The 20439-nt window shown below is 37.6% G+C and overlaps 2 protein-coding genes across 3 annotated transcripts in view; one reads left to right on the top strand and one right to left on the bottom strand.

The window, feature by feature from the left end:
- LOC110461012 overlaps nucleotides 1-12964 on the bottom strand; it is a 38957-nt gene extending 25993 nt beyond the window's left edge. For both annotated transcript variants that reach the window (XR_002464073.1, XM_021514276.1), the window contains exon 1: nucleotides 12800-12964. The gene's annotated coding sequence lies outside the window, so the exon portion shown is untranslated. The remainder of the gene's footprint in view (nucleotides 1-12799) is intronic.
- A 200-nt stretch (nucleotides 12965-13164) lies between these two features.
- LOC110461013 overlaps nucleotides 13165-20439 on the top strand; it is an 18525-nt gene continuing 11250 nt past the window's right edge. The window contains exons 1-2 of the mRNA XM_021514277.1: nucleotides 13165-13281; nucleotides 18573-18945. Coding sequence (XP_021369952.1) covers nucleotides 18581-18945 — 365 coding nt within the window. The 5' untranslated portion in view covers nucleotides 13165-13281; nucleotides 18573-18580. The remainder of the gene's footprint in view (nucleotides 13282-18572; nucleotides 18946-20439) is intronic.

The following is a 20439-nucleotide window of genomic DNA, read 5'->3' on the forward strand; positions in this document are numbered from 1 at the left end:
AACAAGAGGCCCAATGGGCCTGCATCGCTCACCTGTTATTAATCTAACACTTGTAATCTTAAGATTTCATAAGAACCTATTAAAAGATTTAAACATATGACGCCTCTGACCTTGATTGTCGAACAAGGACATTAGGTTGAAAGTGGATCAAGGTCATTCATTTGAACTAACATGGTAGTCCTTCATCCCAGCATGCTACAGGCCCAATTTCAGTACCCTGGCCCTTTTGCTTATTGAGAAGAAGTTGTTTGAAGATTTTAACATATTTCAACCCCTGTGACCTTGAAAGTTGGTCAAGGTCATTCATTTGAACAAACTAGGTAGCCCTTCATCCCAGCATGCTACTGGCCAAATACCTTAACCCTAGGCCTCTTGGTTATTCAGAAGAAGTTGTTTGAAGGTTTTTAACATATTTGACCCCTGTGACCTTGCATATAAGTCAAGGTCATTCATTTGAACAAACTTGGTATACCTTCATCCCAGCGTGCTACTGGCCAAATATCACCATGGCATAACCTCACTTGGCCCTTGACTATGACTTGACCTTTGACCTTTACTTTTTTTTTGTCCAGGGCATATTTTCTATACTATTTCACCTGGATTAACCAGGTTTAGTGTACAAATTAAATAAAGTCACAACAGTAATGTTGTTTAATCATGACGACATTAAGGTTATGAAGTTTTGTTATTGCAGCTTATTTTTACGCTTGTCATTTTATTCTGAAGATTATATTTTCGCAATCACAATATTGACCCGTAAAATCGTTGAAATATCCTGCTATATGGTTTGTTGTCAGGATTTGATTTCAAATTTATCTAGGATTGTACAATAAATAGCACACAAGCATTTGACCAAGACAGCCAGGTATTTGATTCCTTGATCAAACACGAAAAGGGTAATAATGGGGACACTTGCCTGATCATGTGGGTTTCTCAGGATTCTCAAGTCTCCTGTATTGACCTATTTGACGCATCACAATCTGGGCCAACAACAGTGATCTGTATAAGTTAATAACACTTAATGCATTACTGACGTAAAACAGACAAAGTTTATGCATACATGTTTTCTATGCGGAATATTTACAGCAGATAAATAGCTCAGTACAATACAGAGCTGATAACATTTTATTGAGCCAATTGTAACTTACGACTTTCTGTTTTTGAAGCTTTCCCAAGAGCTGCTCCAAAGCACCTGTACACCCTGATGCATGCTATCTAACATTCATTGACATTGCTGGCTTTGAAGATACAGACAACGACTTGAACAGAGAATTATTACGAAGGGTCCTCTATGGACGTCTACCTGTCGAAGACAGCTTAAAGGTATAATCACATGGGGAATTAAGTAAAACCAGGATAGGTGTTAATTTGGCTCTGTTACTTGTAATTATCTCTCCATCGCAATAGAGTTCTTAAGTGGTGGGTATTCAGAATTTTACAAACGGAGGGGTTGACCCCCCAGAGGGGTTAGGGGCATACCAAAAGGGAGTCATTTGACCATGCTGCTCAAAATGTCTTCTCTGAAACTAAATGATATATATCATATTTGGCTGGAAGCATTGTAAGGTGGTGAGTATTAAAAATTATAGAAGTGGAGGGTCTGACCTCCCAAGGGGCTGAGGGCCGGGGTGGAGCCAAAAAGGGGTCATATGGCCATATTGATTTAAGAGACTTCTTCTCTGGAACTTAGAGATGGATATCAAACATATCTGGTTGAAAGCATTCTCAGGTGTTTTGAATTGAGAATAGTTCAAATGGAGGTGCTCACCCCCGGGAGGCTGAGGATGGGGCCAAAAATGGGTAATTTGGCTATAATGAATGTGACATCTTCTCTGGAATTAGGAGATGGGTATCATCTTTATTTGGTTGGAAGTGTTCTCATGTGGTGGGGATTCAGAAGTGTACAAATGGAGGGGCTGTTCCCCTCGGGGACTGAGGCAGTGAGGGGTGGGCCAAAAAGGGCACTTGGATCATATTGCTTTAAGTGTTTTCTTTTCTGGAACTAAGGGATGAATATCAAACAAAGGACTAGAGGCGGGATCATCAGGGATTTAGAATTAGTTGATATATTCGTAATCTGGAATAAATGTAGCACGCAAATTTATAAATTTCAAATTCATTCGACAACCAGTTTAGGAGATATGGCATTACAAAGAGAGACATAAACATGCGTCTTCATAATAAAATGCGTGAATATTATAACTGTTGTGCGCCATTTGGTTGAAAAATGTCAATTTTGAAAGAAATTAACTAAACGCTCTTCAATTATGCAATTTTTTAAAGCCTCCGCCAGCCACAAACAAACAAATAATTGACATGCTTAAACATTGTTATACCAGTGTTCATTCGTAGAAAGGAATTTTTGTCACATGCGGAGGCTTTCATTTCTACATACTAACTGACAAAAAACACTAAATTCTGGCTATATGCATCTCTGCATAGCAATGCAGTTTTGTTGCTATGGTAGGGTATCTACGCATGGACACTGGAAAAAATATACACCATAAAAGATAGCCCCAAATAACAAATATTTTGTTTATAACAGGAAATAGCAAATACATTCAAGTTGAAATGTCCACTTCTTTTGGTTGGATGCAGTATCATTTGGTGTGATTTCAAATTTTACCATTTGAAGGGCTGACCCCACCCCCAGGGGGTTGCTGGGCAGGGCCGAATCATATTTTTAACATAGAAATAATTAAGATCCTAACCTTATAACCATATATAAAATTGCTAAGTTTAAAGAGACAAAAACAATGTATACACATATTCTACTAGAATCCCCCAGGGTCAAGCCCCGCTCATGGAGACTAAATTGCTTGGTCATAACTTTTAAACAGATGAGATCCCCACCCCATAACCGTACATATGCAATTGATAGGCACAAAGTGACTGATATTATAATGAAATAAGAATTGACCCTGGGATCTGGCCACACCCCAAGGGGCCTGTTCCTTGTACATAACTTTGAAACTATTGAAATCCCCACCCTTTCGCCATATTTACAATTGCTGGGCATAAATGAATGAATACAGTCATGGTACATGTATTTTAATTGACCCTTGGGTCTGCCCCCACCCTTTGGGACTCTGTCCCTGTGTCATAACATGGAAACCTTTGAGATCCCCGCCCTATCATAATACATGTAGATACAATTACTGAGCATGGACATTTTGATACACATATGCTGGCAGGACTGGCTTCGGGGATTGGCCCTATCATTAAGATCTTATTTGCTATACTACTTTCATTGAGAGTCTTTGGCCATAATTGCTTAATATCAAGGTGCTTTTGTTATTTTGGTTGGCTACATATAGGCGGCCCAAGGTTGACAGAATCATTGTTGTGGCCTCAGCGAGACAGACCATTCCAGAAAATCTCATTAAATGTATCATGTCAGCTGCCAATCCTGTTGGAGCTAAAGCCGGAAAAGTAAAAATGAGTAAGTTTTGTTAGCAACAGATTTGGTAGTTTTATGGCCAAAACACCTTTATGAAGAAAGCAATCCCTCCTCCCATCGGTAAAGTGACACCCCATCTCTATAACTTATAGTTTTCTGTTGCTCTTTTTCTGATCCCATTACACAAATGTTATGCCAATATTTCTTAAAAAATTGGATTTTACATCAGCTGTGGTATATGAAAGCACCCTAACTCCCCATCCCCATCCATTTCCCCACTATTGACCCTAGTTACCCCATCCCCATCCATTTCCCCACTATTGACCCTAGTTACCCCATCCCCATCCATTTCCCCACTATTGACCCTAGTTACCCCATCCCCATCCATTTCCCCACTATTGACCCTAGTTACCCCATCCCCATCCATTTCCCCACTATTGACCCTAGTTACCCCATCCCCATCCATTTCCCCACTATTGACCCTAGTTACATCACCCCAATCCATTCCCAACCATAAGCCCTAGTTTTCTGACCCCATTAATTTCTCAACCATTGGCCCTAGTTACCCCCCACCCCCGTTGATTTCCTTTTCATTGACCCTAGTTTTTCCAACCCCCATCTGTTTCCCTACCATTGACCCTAGTTAACCCCCCATTCCAATCTATTTCCCCACTATCGACCTTAGTTACTCCAGCAACAACAACAACTTATTGTTTAACCTTCATATTTCCACAGCAATCCCAGTCTTTGGAATTTTGACCAAAATTGATGGAGTTGATCTTGAATCATCGGAGTTCAAGGATAGAGAGAAACAATTCCTTGAATGTTTGGGTTTGGTTGGTGCCACACAGCGTTACGCCCGACTGTCTAATTACTGTAGTGATGTGGATGAAGCTGATGAACGCCTGGAAACGTATCTGCCAAAAATTGATGTTCCTGCCCTGAAATTCCTCAGACAGGTAGGATATAACTGTTTTTAATTATCTTGTATTCTTTCCACTGCCCCATTTGCAACTTAAACAGAATTATTTAGCAAGCCTGGCTCACTAATTATAAACCTCTTACAAATATCTGAAATATCCATGGCAAAATAGTTATTTTTGGCGCAATTCATAATATGTAATGACTGACCTCTGTCTCTGATTGGCTGCAGCATTTTTTCACTATCTCAACTTTCATCAGATCAATTTGTAATTGTGTGCTACTAACAGTGATGTTGAGTATCGAAATGGGAACACAACCACCTCTGTTTGACCTTTGACCTTTGCCTCATGTGTTGAAATACAGGTTTTAGGAGTGGGCTACATTTGTAAGTCCTTCATGCTGTGTTGCCTGCCAAGATGGTTCTCAAATAAGTTTTTGATTTTCCTTTGGATGGAAAACACAATTCTTCTCATTACACAGTAAGCAGCATATTGATGCCACATCAGGCCTTCTCAGAGGAGTCCTCCTGATCAGCCATATTGACCCAGAAACTTCTTAAAATGTTGCTGTTTATTGGGTCACTTTAGAATCCAAGATAGATTACAATAATTGTTGTCTAAGAATTGTCAAACTGAGCTGAAGTTCTATTTGGGCTGAAATTTAAAGGAAGGTTTTATACAAGTGCTTTTTTTTAAACCGGTAAACATTAATCCTCAGGATTTGTGACTCCTGAATCAAAGTAGCGACTAATTTATAAAAATCTTTTGCAGATCCTGGACCAGGTGTATGAGGTACAAGCTGGACGGGAAATATATACCGACGTGGAGGAGAAGGGTAAGCCCCCTAGGGAGCCAGAGATCATTCCTGAAGCTCCAAAACAACCAGGAGCTAGACATGTCCTGCTTCTGACTTCCACAATCAAAGGAATCATTATTGCCCTTTTCATCTCTTTTCTGTTACACATGGTAAATGTTAAAAACTATGCAATCAAAGGAATCATTATTGCCCTTTTCATCTCTTTTCTGTTTCACATGACAAATGATGAAAACTGACTGTCAAAAGACCCACTGGTCAGAAGTTCTTTTCCCCTTTTTACCTTCATCTGTTTGGGGGAGAAGTGGTTACTAGAGGAAGTAAGACAGCTGGTGTAGGAGGGATGGTATTACACCTACCTTATTAACTTACCTGAGGTTGTGGTTCAGGTAACAGTGTACACATGTTTGGGGGAGAAGTGGTTACTAGAGGAAGTGAGACAGCCGGTGTAGGAGGAATGGTATTACACCTACCTTATCAACTTACCTGAGGGTGTGGTTCAGCTAGGTAACAGTGTACACATGTTATGGGGAGAAGTGGTTACTAGAGGAAGTGAGACAGCTGGTGTAGGAGGGATGGTATTACAACTACCTTATCAACTTGTGTGGTTCAGGTAACAGTACTAGTGTACACTGTGAAAACAATGAAAATCTGTGAGCATATGACCCACCCATCCATGTTTTGTATTGGAGTTATACACAGTAAGTTTTTGGTTTGTGTAAGAAACTGTTTGAACTCGGTTTTGCTTTTGGTGTTTGATCAAGGGACTCAATACATTACTTACACTTTCTTAGGTTGTTTACATTCAAAGTTTATATATAATATATTATTATTACCTACAGATACAGTGATCTAATTTTAATTAGATTGTTTTATGGTCAGGGGTTCAGTTCTGGTCCAGGACCAGTTTTGTTGCTTTGAAATTGTACACATCGCTGTGTGCATACCACATGTATGTTGATTTTTTATAGTTTTATAAAATTGAAAAACACATGGAAAGGGTTCATTTTATATTGATGTACAACACAGCTACTAGTTTTCTGCTTTCCAAAATCATGCCACTGTTTTATGGTTAGGTGGCTCTGAATATCAACCAAAAGCTTAATGTCCCGACAATTGTTTTGTGAATCTTTTACTTTTTATTAAATGAGAGTATACTTTTCCAAATATTTTGTTGTCATTTCAAATACACTTTCATTTTATGAATTTATGTCTGTGCTTACCTAATTGTCACAAACGTTTTATTTCTGACAGGACACATAATCATAAAGGGAACAACTGTCCACAATTCATTTTCTGCAAAACAGCCTGCTTTTTCATGAGACTTGGAAAAAACTTGTACAATATCCAAAACCAAGGCCAAGTTTGAAATTGATCAAAATCCAAGCACACTAAACACACAATTGTTGACAATTTCTGTATCATAATTTCATGGAGAAGAAAGAATGCAGCGGTCAGACCTAGGTTCGAACCCAGGACCCTACGAGCACAGGTACTAGCATCATCTGTCAATATATAGTGGGGGGGGGGTCCATAATTAAGGCTATTGTATGTACTCTGAGCTCTAGATGGATATTCTATCCATTGATCTAGCTACCTGCTCGCCAACATTCGTCAAAATCTGGTACAAAGAATTAAAGAATGCAACATGTACCTTCAAGCATGTTAATTAAGGGGCATACAGTCAGGAAGAGGTAACAAAAGGCCCAGGGGGCCTGTATTGATCACCTGGATCTTTATGTTCAACAACTGTATAAATGGCTATGGGTTTGGGATCTCAACCATTTCAAAGTAAGGACCCAATAATTAAAATAACTCTCCTCTTATTTCTGAGAAGTCGCTTGAAGCAATATCGCCAAATTACCACTTTTATACCTCACCCCTCTGCCCCCTGGGGTGACAGTCCCTTCATTTGTACTCTTTTATTAAATGCCAAGCATCTAAATATAACCCAGTGGCCACACTACGTCAGGAGAACGTTCGGAAAACGTCTTATCCTGGTCAGAACATACTTTTTATCAACAGTATAAAACACAACGATCGTAGCGAGGCGAATGAGTAAAATTGAGATGTATGTGGAAATTATTTACGTTAATTTCATAAAATTGATATCAATTACGGTATATATGTAACAAGATTTTTCCAAAGAGATCTTTTTTGAAATATTGCATTTAAAAATTATTCCAGTAATGGCTAAGCAAACATTTCAATAATGATAAAGCTGTTCTTACTGAAGCAGCGATATAACGAGCATAGTACTTTGATGTTGTCTCCCCTTATTTTGAAAGTTTGTCTGTTTAATAGGGCAGTATCCCCAAAAAAATATGATTAATCCTTTAGGTTATTTTTGATATCCGTAGCATCCAAGTTGCATAAAAATATCATAAATAAGTTGAAATTGGTTTATAAAGATGGAAAGAAAATATAACACAAATATTTGAGCGGTATTTTGTACTTCCGGTTTTTTGTTTGCCCATTCGATTCAAACTGACCACTGGTCATAGAGTCACCCAAACTGGATTATTGTTAATAGCTAGCTCCAAATTCTGAATGTTTAAAGATGTTTCAATATCAACTAAGGTAAGTTATTGTTGAAGTTTTCGTTTACAAACAAATCGACAGAGCGTGTGTGAAAACATCTGACACATGCATTCTCGTATCAAGATCAATTATCTGTGCTTATGGGTAGTCCAAAAACTTATACCATTTTTTACTCAAATAGTTGATATTTGCAAACGTATTCAAACTTTCAATTAAACATTTGCACTTGTAACGCTGTGTTTGTCGTTTTTTATTCGACTGCATTACAGGGCATCTTATAATTTGCTTAGTATGTTGATGTGTTGTGATTCATATCAGCATAGCAAATGTGAATGCATTTAAGGTATTTGTTACGATATAAGGTTATCCTAGAAACCACGGATGATGAAATTGTTGCAGGCAGAACACAACCTATGTCACCTACCCCCTCCAGAACTAGTATGGACTGTCTTAGCCTGATAAGGTCAGAGACGTCACTGCAACATGAGAACGTGTTTTCGAGTTCGGCTTACTATGAACTTGAAACATTCATTACAGACGGCAACACTGACCAAACAATAGTAGGAGGAATTCCCAATACACAGCTACTAACATCGACCCGTAACTCCCAAACGAACAGCCTATATAGGATGACAGTTTTAAATCTGTAAATACTGAAGCTTTTAACAACCTCCTCGTCTTTTACTCTAACGTCGACATATTGACGACCAGCAAATACGAAGAATTGAAGGTACTGATAGAAGAAAGATCTCCTAATATCATATTGCTATCAGAAATTCACCATAAAGTAAACTCCACACCTGTGGATAACACAAGTTCTACGAAATACCTGGCTAAAAATGCTTTATTGGCAAAGACGACGGTGGACGGGCACCATAATCTACGTCGACGAAAAGAAAACAGTTGAAAGAGCTGAATTCACCACATTATTTGATGAATATACAGAGTGTGAAAGCAACCACTACAGAAATAATTCTTCTGATAAATATTTACAAAAGTCCCAATGCAACACAAGAAAATTTTGTAAATCTACTAAAATTGTTAGCCGAGATATCATCCAGGAACAACAGCCACATCTGAATCACAGGAGACTTCAACTTTCCTGAAATAGACTGGACAAACTGGATAACCTCCGTGTCTAGGCCTACCTACATTGGAATATAGAAGAAAACGCAATGATCTAGTAGATCGAGGTTTACAAAATAATCAACAACATTGATATACTTGATAAAGATAAATTATTTACCTTTGCACAAACAACAACAAGGGGAAACAACAACAAAACTATTCAAGAAACAGAGCAGGACCAGGGTCACTCAAAATGTTTTTAGTAGAAGAGTGGTGGATTCTGGAACTCCTTTCCCAACACAGTAGTAGAAGCCCCATCTCTAAACTGTTTTAAATCTCGTTTAACCACTTTTTGGAAAAATATACCGTCCAAGTTTTATCCCAGTTTTTATGCTACGTACACAACAAGTTAACAGTATGTTACCGAACCAATATGTGCCTACATCAGCTACTTCAAGCTAAAAACGGTGTTGACGAAGAGGTAAAAAGGTAAATGATCTCCTGTATATATTGGATTATAAATACGACGTGGCGACAACGTCAGTACAACGTTAACAAAACGTTGTCAAAATGTTACACACAAACGTTTTGCGAATGTTACATGAAAAGGTCCTGCAAACTTTCATTTGCAACGTTGTTGCTACCTTAATGCAACGTTATGTCCTGACATTACTACAACGTTTTCAAGTCGTTTTGTGCCCACTAAGAGAAGGATCCTTCTCTTAATTTCAGTCGGAGAGAAGTCGCTTAAAAAGCAATACTGCCAAACTACCTCATTTGGCCCCACACTTCTGCCCCCTGGGGGTCAGCCCCTCAATTTGAACAATTTTGATTCTCCACTACCTATAACCCAGATAGCATGACATTGTCAGGCCAACGGCGCGATGCGACGATCACATATCGACGTTGGCCCAACGGCGGAGTTAAGCTGCATTGCCAACGACCGCATCTCGCCGTTGGCCCAACGGCGGAGTTTAGCTGCATAGCCAACGACCGCATCTCGCCGTTGGCCCACGATTGGAAATTAACTGATCATCGAACCATAGTCTTACGGATATCGGGAAAAATTGGAAACGGGTATGTGTTGCAATGTCTTGACAAAAGTAAATTACTGATGTATCAGCAATTATCTACGAGTAGGATGAAAACGTGTAAATGATAAAAGTTGAATATAATATAAGATCTACATTCAATTTTCATTGACAACTCATTGAATTCAAATTCTGGTTGTTTAGCCCCATGTCCTGTTCGCACCATCTGCCCATGTGACATATTGGCATGTAGAGTGATGAAAATCGTGATTGGATAATTCCAGATCCCGATTTGCATATTTGCAGGGAAAGGTACCGGTACTCTTGTTTGGTTGAAATACAAAACGAAACCGCTAAACTCTAAACTGTATTTTAAGGTGGCTCCACACTTCCGCAATTAACCAGCAAAATTTGTTGAAACTTTCACATAATGGTTATGCAACTATGTAGAGTTGATTTTATGAAAATCTAAACACTCCGATAGTTTGGGGACTTTTTTGGAAAAAATACCAAAAAATTGAATTTTCGTCAATTTTAATGTTTTCCGTTTTTTTGTGTGTGTGACATTGTTCGGAACAATAACAACAATAATAAAATGAAAAGAAGCATTTCTAATTAACCCTACAAATATTTTATTTTATCGCAAAATATGTAACACATGTTACACAAAGTGTTTTTTATTGAATTTGTACGGATAAAAGTTATTATCTACAAGCTAAAAGCAAACAGGACACAAAGATCTATACATATAGAATGGGAAATTGAACAAAATATACACAATGGCTTTATAATTAATTTATTTTACATTTTACAATCACTTTGATCCGGGTGAGAGTTATCTTCCTTGAAAAAAATCGGAACTTTTTGCAGAGGGGTGACATTTACACAATGACAGTTGTCCCTGTTTACATATAACAAAAATGATGGAAATAAATCAAAAATATGATATCAAAATTATCAATTTATTGTTCTTTAATGGAACCAAATTACCCTCAGTCATGTACACTTTGGACGTCATTCCACAGTACGTTAACTCACATTATACTTATAATTACATGTCAGGTACATATGTGACCAGAGGCTATCGCATTGTATGCCGTTCTCACGTGCACTCACACATGCATTTCATAGGTATCTTGATATTTTACAAAACATTATATTCACAGAGTAAGAGGACTGTACATTTGTAAACACGATTTAATCAGTCTGTGACGTTAACTATTTTCCTTACTAGTCATTTGGACTAGTGAACCCATAATTTCAATAGTCCAACTGTGATTTTGCTAGTCCAAATTACAGACTGGTCTTTTTTACAGCATGAAGTGTAAATTGTGATCTAAATTGGAAAGTTATTAGAACTAAAAACAAAATGTCCCCCAATAATTAACTTAACAAACGGAGCACGGAATGTGATCGCCAATTATCTCTAATACAGTATTACTGTTGTTTCCATCGAGCCTTTAAGCACTAGCCAGAACCGAAATTTTTTCTTTCGTGTTAGAGCATTTTTTTCTGTCTGTTCACGGACAGGCTTAGCTGGTTTTTAACCTTTCCTCCAACTTAGCAACATCGCCATGGTTGGTTTCACGTGGTTATAAACCGGAAGTAATATTCGGTAACTACTAAAATCCAGAACCCAGTTTCGCGATCGAAACTTCGAAGCTTTGACGAATACTGTATTTTACGATAGGATTAGAACTTGTGACAAGCTTTATAGTGCAAAATATATACCATTAATAATATTTCCATTATTTTGGAGGAAAATTGCCACTATTCCAGTCGGACTAGTTAAATATTTTCAATACTAGTCCAGACTTAAATTTACTAGTCGTGGGCATCGGACCAGTGCCTAACGTCGCAGACTGTTTAATCGACAGAGAGAAGCTCCCTCAACAGCGAAAATCGTAACGACCTCGAGCTTATGAACTCGTGTTGCACATGTGAGGTCGTTACATCCGCATTCCATGCGTTTCCTATATAACCTTCTTGAGTTCGTTTGGTCTCATGTCACTGTCTTTCCGTGAGTCTGTTTATGTCTATGAATTCGAAAGCTACATTTCCCGGTAAAATCTCGATATCGGGTGTTGACATATCATCGGCACGCATGTGTACTATTGTTTACCAGGGGGCCTGTTCGTTTATGCGGAGCAACCGGTTTGACCGTTTATAAATGTAACAATTTGGGTTTAAATCCTGGCGGACCTGCAAATGTGTATTGCAGGCCTTGCAAGGCTTTCTCAAGGCTCGCCTGAAAGCAGCATCAGATTAGTAGGTCCGACCTTATTTAATAAACAAACAACAGTGGTCCGAGCGGTTTGACCATTTAAACGAAAACGGCCCAGGTGTTACTATAATTTGCACTAAGATATTGAATGCCCGATACACAATACGGAAATGACGACACGGTGTACAAGCACATTTTGATCAAGATAATTGAGTCCGAGCTGTACTTTTTCCGGAAGTACGTCACGAAAATGGACGCTGATGACGATGTGTGGAGCCACCTTAAACAGACAGAAATGTAAAATATACCGGGCGTTGTTATAGCAGTACAATTTTAGTATTATCAGACGGTGGCCCAATGTTGGGCCAACAATATTTTCAGACCATGGCCCAACGTTGGGCCAACAGAATTTTCTGCCACCAGTGGCCCAACGTTGGGCCAACGGACAAAATGCTGTTGGGCCAATGTTGTATGTCTACATTGGGCCAATGGTACAGTTTTGTTGGGCCAACGTTGGCCCATCGGCGGTGTGCTATCTGGGAAGTGGGGATATGCTTCCAGTCAAATTTAGTTAAATTCCAATTAGTGGTCAGAAGATTAAGAAGCCATTTGAAAAAAGTTGCCGATAGATGGGACGGACGATGGTTGACAGACGACGTATGACAAATAACGGAAGGATGCCACGGTATGGCAATAGTTGTCCTTGGTCCTTCGGACAAGGTGAGCTAATAAACTAAGTATCCCTCAACATGGTTATATCATATAAGATAATTAATAAACAATATTTACTATACTTACCTAACATTACTGAAGAATTTTGCAACAATTGCAATCGCAGTTCTAAAACTGAAAAAGGGAAAACCTCGCCAAATTCTTCTACAAATTGGTTTTTCTCACTGCTACTTTCACTTCATGCTTCGCACTCCGTCCAATAGCGAACCGAAAGTCCCAATCAGAACACGATACGTTTTGTTCTAAGTGAGCGAATCGCCTAATAATCCGCTTAAACAAATAGTCCATAATTTACATGAAGCGTTTATAATGTTAAATGACAAAATAATGTTCAATCCCGTTTTATTTTACAAGAAAAGCAGGGTTGTTATGTTATATTCTTTTCATATTTGAAATAGTTATTTATGGGCGCTTTTTAATTCAATGCGGATGAATACATTTGTATAGGTGTTGTATAGATTTGGCTGACACAGACATAATTAGACCAATACACTGTAGGTCCTAGACAATACCGGAGAAGTTTTGTTGAATTTTCTTGACATAATCAGGTAAGGCCATGTCATTGTCAACACATAATTTAAAGGTTTGTGCATCGTTCACATTTAAACTAACACGGTTTTTCTTTCAATGTCGGTTGTAAGTTTTCGCAGCCTGAGCTGTTATCGAGAAAGTAACATTTGGTTTGCGTCAAACTCTGTCGTGTCATTTATTTTAAGCATGTCAACCATACGGCGAATTGTCATTATTATTAGCTATAACCAACATGTTCTATGGTTATATTTGATTTTGGAAGAGGTTAACATCTGTAAAATTCCCAAGGTTTATAAAAAAAACTGAATGTCGCACCTGTCTATTTATAGAACATTAGAAATATAAGGAATACATGATTGATAGTTTTGTATTGTATATTCGTTGCTTAAGATATTTCAAATATAATTTAGCTAATATGAATGAATACTTTCATTTAAATTTCGTCATCGTTTTTGTGCTACACGAAAACGAAAGTAGGATTCCCTGAATGACATTCGGAAGCTTTCTGGGTAAAGTTCCGAATAAGTAGACTTGCTTAAGTCACACTTTTTTTGTTATCAAAATGACATATCAAACTGAGAAGGTACTTTTTCATTTTATTGTCAAATTATTTCGGTTCTCTTTTGGTGAAATTATTATAATTTGAGAAATAGATTCTACAAAAACAGTTAATGCTTATTTGGCATTAAAGACAATGGTAAAACAGTTTATTTTACCACAACGACCTTTCTACCTGATGATGATGTTTGGTGAATCACATGGTTAGTGTTATCATCATCTGTAAATTTTAACAATTTATATATGTTAACTAACTGTATGTTGAAGTACTTCTATTTTGTAATTACATTCTAGGAGATGGCTTTATATAAGATTGAAAATGTTGTTGCCAGATCCTTATATTCCTATACCTGTGTACTTGTTATATATTAATGTATATTACCATGGAATCAATGAGATTATCTTAAAGTCCGTGATATGAAGAAAATGAAATATTGTTTAATCCAACCACAATGACATTTGACCTGGAGTCACTTCCTGACAAGTTTATTGATTACGCGAATACTTTCATCCAACCATCAAATTCACAGGAGAAATATCTATGAAGATAAACTGCATGTTTCTAGACACAAGTACTTTACTTTGACTGATAGAGGCATCAGTATAATGACCTACGCCGACTCGTACACGCCAGTAACTCTGCAGATACTAGTTTGTACGTGTTAGTTGTCACGTTCCCCTCACACACCAAGAGGAGTAATCCCTTAATTACTGCCAAGCACTGCGCATCAGATAGATATTGCATACCTGCCAGTCCTGAATATACTGAAAGAGGTTGATGACCCCTTTTGAAAATAAAATAGAGGGTCATAGCATATGTGACGTCTTTTTTCGCAAAATATATAAGAAAAGTAGATAATAAATTAGAACTTGAATATTTTAATATTTTTATTTTATTTTAAGGTCTATATATAAACATTTGTAAAAACCGTTCTAGTACGTACAATGTATATCAACAACTAACAACTTAATTACCTGTCTGTGAGAAACAGAAACAGGAAATAGATTGTCTTTCTTATGACAAAGGATGGAAAGTTTAGATAATTCCAAGTGACTACAGGAACTTCTAATAGTATATGAAAAGATTCTGGGCGAAAACGGGTGAAATTGACAAAATCTGGGTCAAAATTGTAACCCGGCGTGTGAAGTTATTAAAGTGGGCGAAGGACTACAATTTTGGGTGTAACTCGACGAAATAGGGTAGCTTGGCAGGTATGGTAGTGTTGGATGATACAATGTTTGAATGCCAAGGTTTGGAGTTAGACTCCCATCTTCTCTGTAGAGGATATATAAGTAAACTTTGATAGATTGGGACCTCTTGCATACTAGTCTTCCATTATACTGAATGAGTATATACCGACAATAATATTGATCCTTTCCAGTATGTCACCCTGGTAAAATAATTTGTCCCGAGTTTCCATGGATCATTATAAGTCAAAGGACCATGCATGGTGAGCTAAATTAATAGGCCATTCCGCAGCGTCCATCATGTGTCCGTCACCTTTTCCTTTAAAACGCTACTATATTCACAACAAGAGGCACAGAGACCAAATTTAGATAAAATCCTGCCAATGTTACAGAAGATAAAGGATTTTGAAGATTTAAACCTCCAATTCTCCCCTAAATCTCTGCCTCTCTGAAGCCAAAGGGGCTGAACCCACCGTTTATACAAAATAGAATCCCATTAGTCTAAGGATGCTCAAGACAAATTTAGGATATAACACCTTTATTCCTACCGTAAAAGAAGAATGATTTTAAAAGTTTTTCCTCTATTTCCCTTATTGGGCCCCACTCCTTTGCCCTTTAATAAGGGGGGCCACCACCCACCATTTATACAAAATTTAGTGGCCTTGGCCTTAGGATGCTCTGAACCAAATTGGCATGAAATCCCTTATTCCCTCTGCTAGATTATAAAGGATTTCAGAGGTGATTTAGGCACATTATAGGTATACCTCAGTCAGAGGTATGATTTAGGCACATTTTAGGTATACCTCAGTCAGAGGTATGATTTAGGTACGATTTAGGCACATTTTAGGTATACCTCAGTCAGAGGTATGATTTAGGCACATTTTAGGTACAATTTAGGAACATTTTAGGTATACCTCAGTCAGAGGTATGATTTAGGCACATTTGACGTACACTTTTTGGGGGACCTAAAGCATGCCTTAGGGACCCCAAAAAGTGTACCTCAAATGTGCCTTTTTTATACCTCTGACCGGGTATACCTAAAATGTACCTAAATCGTACCTAAAATGTGCCTAAATAATACCTCTGACTGAGGAATACCTTAAATGTGCCGAAAGGGGACGTGAATGATACCTCTGACTGAGGGATACCTAAAATGTGCCTACATCATACCCCTGAATGAGGTATACCTTAAATGTGCCTAAATCCTACCCCTGGCTGAGGGATTCCTAAAATGGGGCTAAATCGTACCTAAAATGTGCCTAAATCGTACCTCAAATGTGCCTTTTTTCCCCCTGGGAGTGGTCCGTTGTCCATCCGTTCATCCTTAAACAATTCTTATTATCTTTATTTCTCAGAAAGTACTGGAGGAATCTTTCTCAAATTTAATATGTAAGTTCCCCTTGGTCCCTTAATTGTGCATGTTTTCGTTTGAGACTGGTTAATCAAACAAAATGGCTGACTAGTGGCCATCTTGGATTTTGACAGTTAAGGTTTGTTATCGCTATTTCCCAGGAAGTTCTTGAGGGATATTTCTCAAATTTTCTATGTAAGTTCCCCTTGGTCCCTAGTTGTGCAAGTTTACTTTTAGACTGATAGGTCAAACAAAATGGCTGACCTGTTGCCATATTGGATTTTGACAGTTAAGGTTTATTATTGCTATTACTTAGTAAGTGCTGGATGGATCTTTCTTAAACTTTCTTTGTAGGTTCCCCTTGGTCCTTAATTTTGCATGTTTAATATTTCAAACTCATGAAATAAACAAAATTAATCTTGGCAGCCATCTTCGATTTTTGGATGCTGTGTACAGCATTCATAGCGGTCCTCGCCAAGCCTGGGCAAATCAAAACCAAACAACAGACTTTCTTCTTCCGCAGAAGATCTTTAAATCCTGTTTTGATTATTTCATGGTATGATTAATGCTATAAAATGATGAAATACATATGAAAATGATCAATAAATCAAAGAAAAAAAGTACAAATTTTACAAAAAGGCAAGTTTTTTCAGTGAGCATCATGAACTATATCAATCTCAAATTATTACGCTTTTTCGACCGAATAATTTCTTCACAAAAAAACAACAACAACACTTTATCCCTTTATATGGTAGAATATATCTGTATAAGACAAAAAAAAATCAAAGAAAATATCTTAAGATCTTTAACAGTGGCGTTTTTAATCAGTGAAAGTTCCGAACTATATGTGGTTCAAATTACTACGCCTCGTATTCCAATACTCTAAAGTGTGTGTAAGAGTTTTCTCCCCTTGTCCATCATTGCGTAGTTTCATGCTCACGACTTGTTGAACGACCGTTTGATAATATATAACTGTCCTTGATAAAGTAGGCTTCATGTTTTCTGTGTCTCAATGGAAAGTCTCTAAGTGAAAGAGAATGTTGACTTATACTAAAGTAGCCGTCAGCAGCTGTGTCTAACGAGTTTATAGATAGCTTCCCAATGCAACAGCAGCTGTGCCTAACGTGTTTGTAGATAGCTTCCCAATACAGTCTCTAGATAATTAAATCTGTATATTTATATTATTCACATTAACCAGAAACTGAATAATTGTATAGGTCTTTAATTAACCTTCGTTACAATATCAAGAGAAGGAGAGATACACAAGTGACTTGCATAAGTCGGTGATTACATGCACTGGAAATAATACAATCTCGTTTTAATTTTTTGTATAATTAATCATGATACATTGTAATAACAAATTAAAAGAATAATATCATAAATATTTATTTATATTATCTATATATTTTTTTTTATTTAATCGTAAACTTTCCCATAATCTTACGGGACAATTTTGGTTTGCAGGGTTGTCTGGTCAAGGTCACTGTTACTATTTTTAAAAAGATCATTGTCTGCACTGTAGCAGCTTCATTCCTTGAAGGATTTCCATCGATTTGAAACACTAATTAAGGACCATATAATATTAGACATGTTTCAATTTAAGGGCTGTTGGGTCAAGGTCATCGTTACTTAATTTTATACTGCTAATGGTAGCCAGTAAGGGACCTATATTGTTTTAGCAATACTCTGCTTGTTGTATATATTTTTATTGAAAATTAAGATTAAGGAATGGGCTATTATGACCCTTACTACAACATGTTCTTCATGTTTTACTGCCATTCTGTACTGATATAACACCTCCTTTATTCCATTATTTGAATCCTTCATACACAGTATCCCTGAGCGCCCTCGGCACTCTGATTAAAGTTTGTTATCGCTATATTTCACAGAAAGTACTGGAGGGATTTTGAAACTTCATTCCTCAAAGGAATAAAAATCTCTTATCCATCAAAGAATGCAGTCGCTAGAGCAGATACTGCTATACATCATTGAATTTTCTATTCATTGCCTCATACATATGTCACACAATGTGTGAGTGCGAGGGGATGTGTATCACTTGTGATGCCGTGTCTATTTTTATTGGCCCTAATTACCTCTTCTGTGTTGAAGGGCCTTTAAGAATCAAATAAAAATAATAATAGTAATATTTCTTTGGTATATTTTATACATCTCTCTTGCTTTATTTATGCTTCCCTTTTTGCTTTATTGAAGGACCCAACATGGGAGGTAAGGACGACGGACAGAATCCTACTTCAGACAGGTATGTGTATTCCTTTGGTGACGACACGTCAGATACAGACACTGATACAAGCAGGTCCACACGTCGTCGACGAAAAATGGAGGATCCCGAAGCTGAGCTTAAACGAAGGAGAGAGAAGTTGAACAATGATATCGCCAAGGAACTTGGTCCCGATATTGATAGCAGAAACCCGCTGAATGTGGCCATAATTGGGCCTTCTGGAGTCGGGAAGAGTTCCACTATAAACACCCTTATAACTGCAATGAACAACGACAAATATCGGGAATATGCTATTTCTGGTAATTTCGGCGGTCTAGCACAACAGATGACCTATCTCACTAAAAGGTTTGTTTCATAATGGACTATTCCAACCTTTGAATTGAAAGAGTTCAAATGTGTCTTCAGGGGTGAATGAGTAAATGGTACAGATATGTAACAAGATAATTATATATATCTTTCAACCTTTTTAGCTCACCTGGCACGAAGTGCCAAGTGAGCTTATGCCATGGTGCGGCGCCCGTCGTCCGGTGTCAATATTTTACATTAAACGACTTCTTCTTAATAACCGAAAGGCCTGGGGTGTCGATATTTGGTCAGAAGCAAACTGGGATGAAGGGCTACAAAGTTTGTTAAAATTAATGACCTTCACCCATTTTCAAGGTAACAGGTGTCAAATATGTTAAAAACTTTAAACATCTTCTTCTCGATAACCAAACTGCCCAGGGATATGATATTTGGCCAGTAGCATGCTTGGGTGAAGGGCTACCAAGTTTGTTCAAATGAATGACCTTCAATTATATTCAAGGTCACAGGGGTCAATTGTCTTAAAAAACTTTAAACAACTTCTTCTCAATAACCAAAATGCCCAGGTTGATATTATTTCGCCAGTAGCATGCTGAGATGAAGGGCTAAAAAGTTTGTTCAAATGAAGGACCTTCACCTATATTCAAGGTCACAGGGGTCAAATATGTTAAAAACTTTAAACAACTTCTTCTCAATAACCAAAATGCCCAGGGTGATGATATTTGGCCAGTAGCATGCTGAGATGAAGGAATACAAAGGTTGTACAAATGAATGACCTTCTCCCATATTCAAGATCACAGTGGTCAAATATGTTAAAAACTTTAAACAACTTCTCAATAACCAAAATGCCCAGGGTAATGATATTTGGCCAGTAGCATGCTGAGATAAAGGGCTACAAAGTTTGTTCAAATAAATGACCTTCACCCATATTCAAGGTCACAGGGGTCAAATATGTTAAAAACTTTAAACAACTTCTTCTCAATAACCAAAATGCCCAGGGTGATGATATTTGGCCAGTAGCATGCTGAGATGAAGGGCTACAAAGGTTGTACAAATGAATGACCTTCTCCCATATTCAAGATCACAGTGGTCAAATATGTTAAAAACTTTAAACAACTTCTCAATAACCAAAATGCCCAGGGTAATGATATTTGGCCAGTAGCATGCTGAGATAAAGGGCTACAAAGTTTGTTCAAATAAATGACCTTCACCCATATTCAAGGTCACATGCGTAAAATATGTTAAAAAACTTTAAACAACTTCTTCTGAATAACCAAAATGCCCAGGGTGATGAATTTTGGCCAGTAGCATGCTGGGGTAAAGGGCTTTCAAGTTTGTTCAAAGGAATGACCTTCACTTATATTCAAGGTCACAGGGGTCAAATATGTGAAAAACATTAAACAACTTCTTCTGAATAACCAAAATGCACAGGGTTATGATATTTGGCCAGTAGCATACTGAGATGATTAGGGCTACAAAGTTTGTTCTAATGCATGACCTTCAACCATATTCAAGGTCACAGGGGTCAAATATGTT

The sequence above is a fragment of the Mizuhopecten yessoensis genome, unplaced genomic scaffold (genome assembly GCF_002113885.1).
Source record: "Mizuhopecten yessoensis strain PY_sf001 unplaced genomic scaffold, ASM211388v2 scaffold10533, whole genome shotgun sequence".
Classification (NCBI taxonomy): domain Eukaryota; kingdom Metazoa; phylum Mollusca; class Bivalvia; order Pectinida; family Pectinidae; genus Mizuhopecten; species Mizuhopecten yessoensis.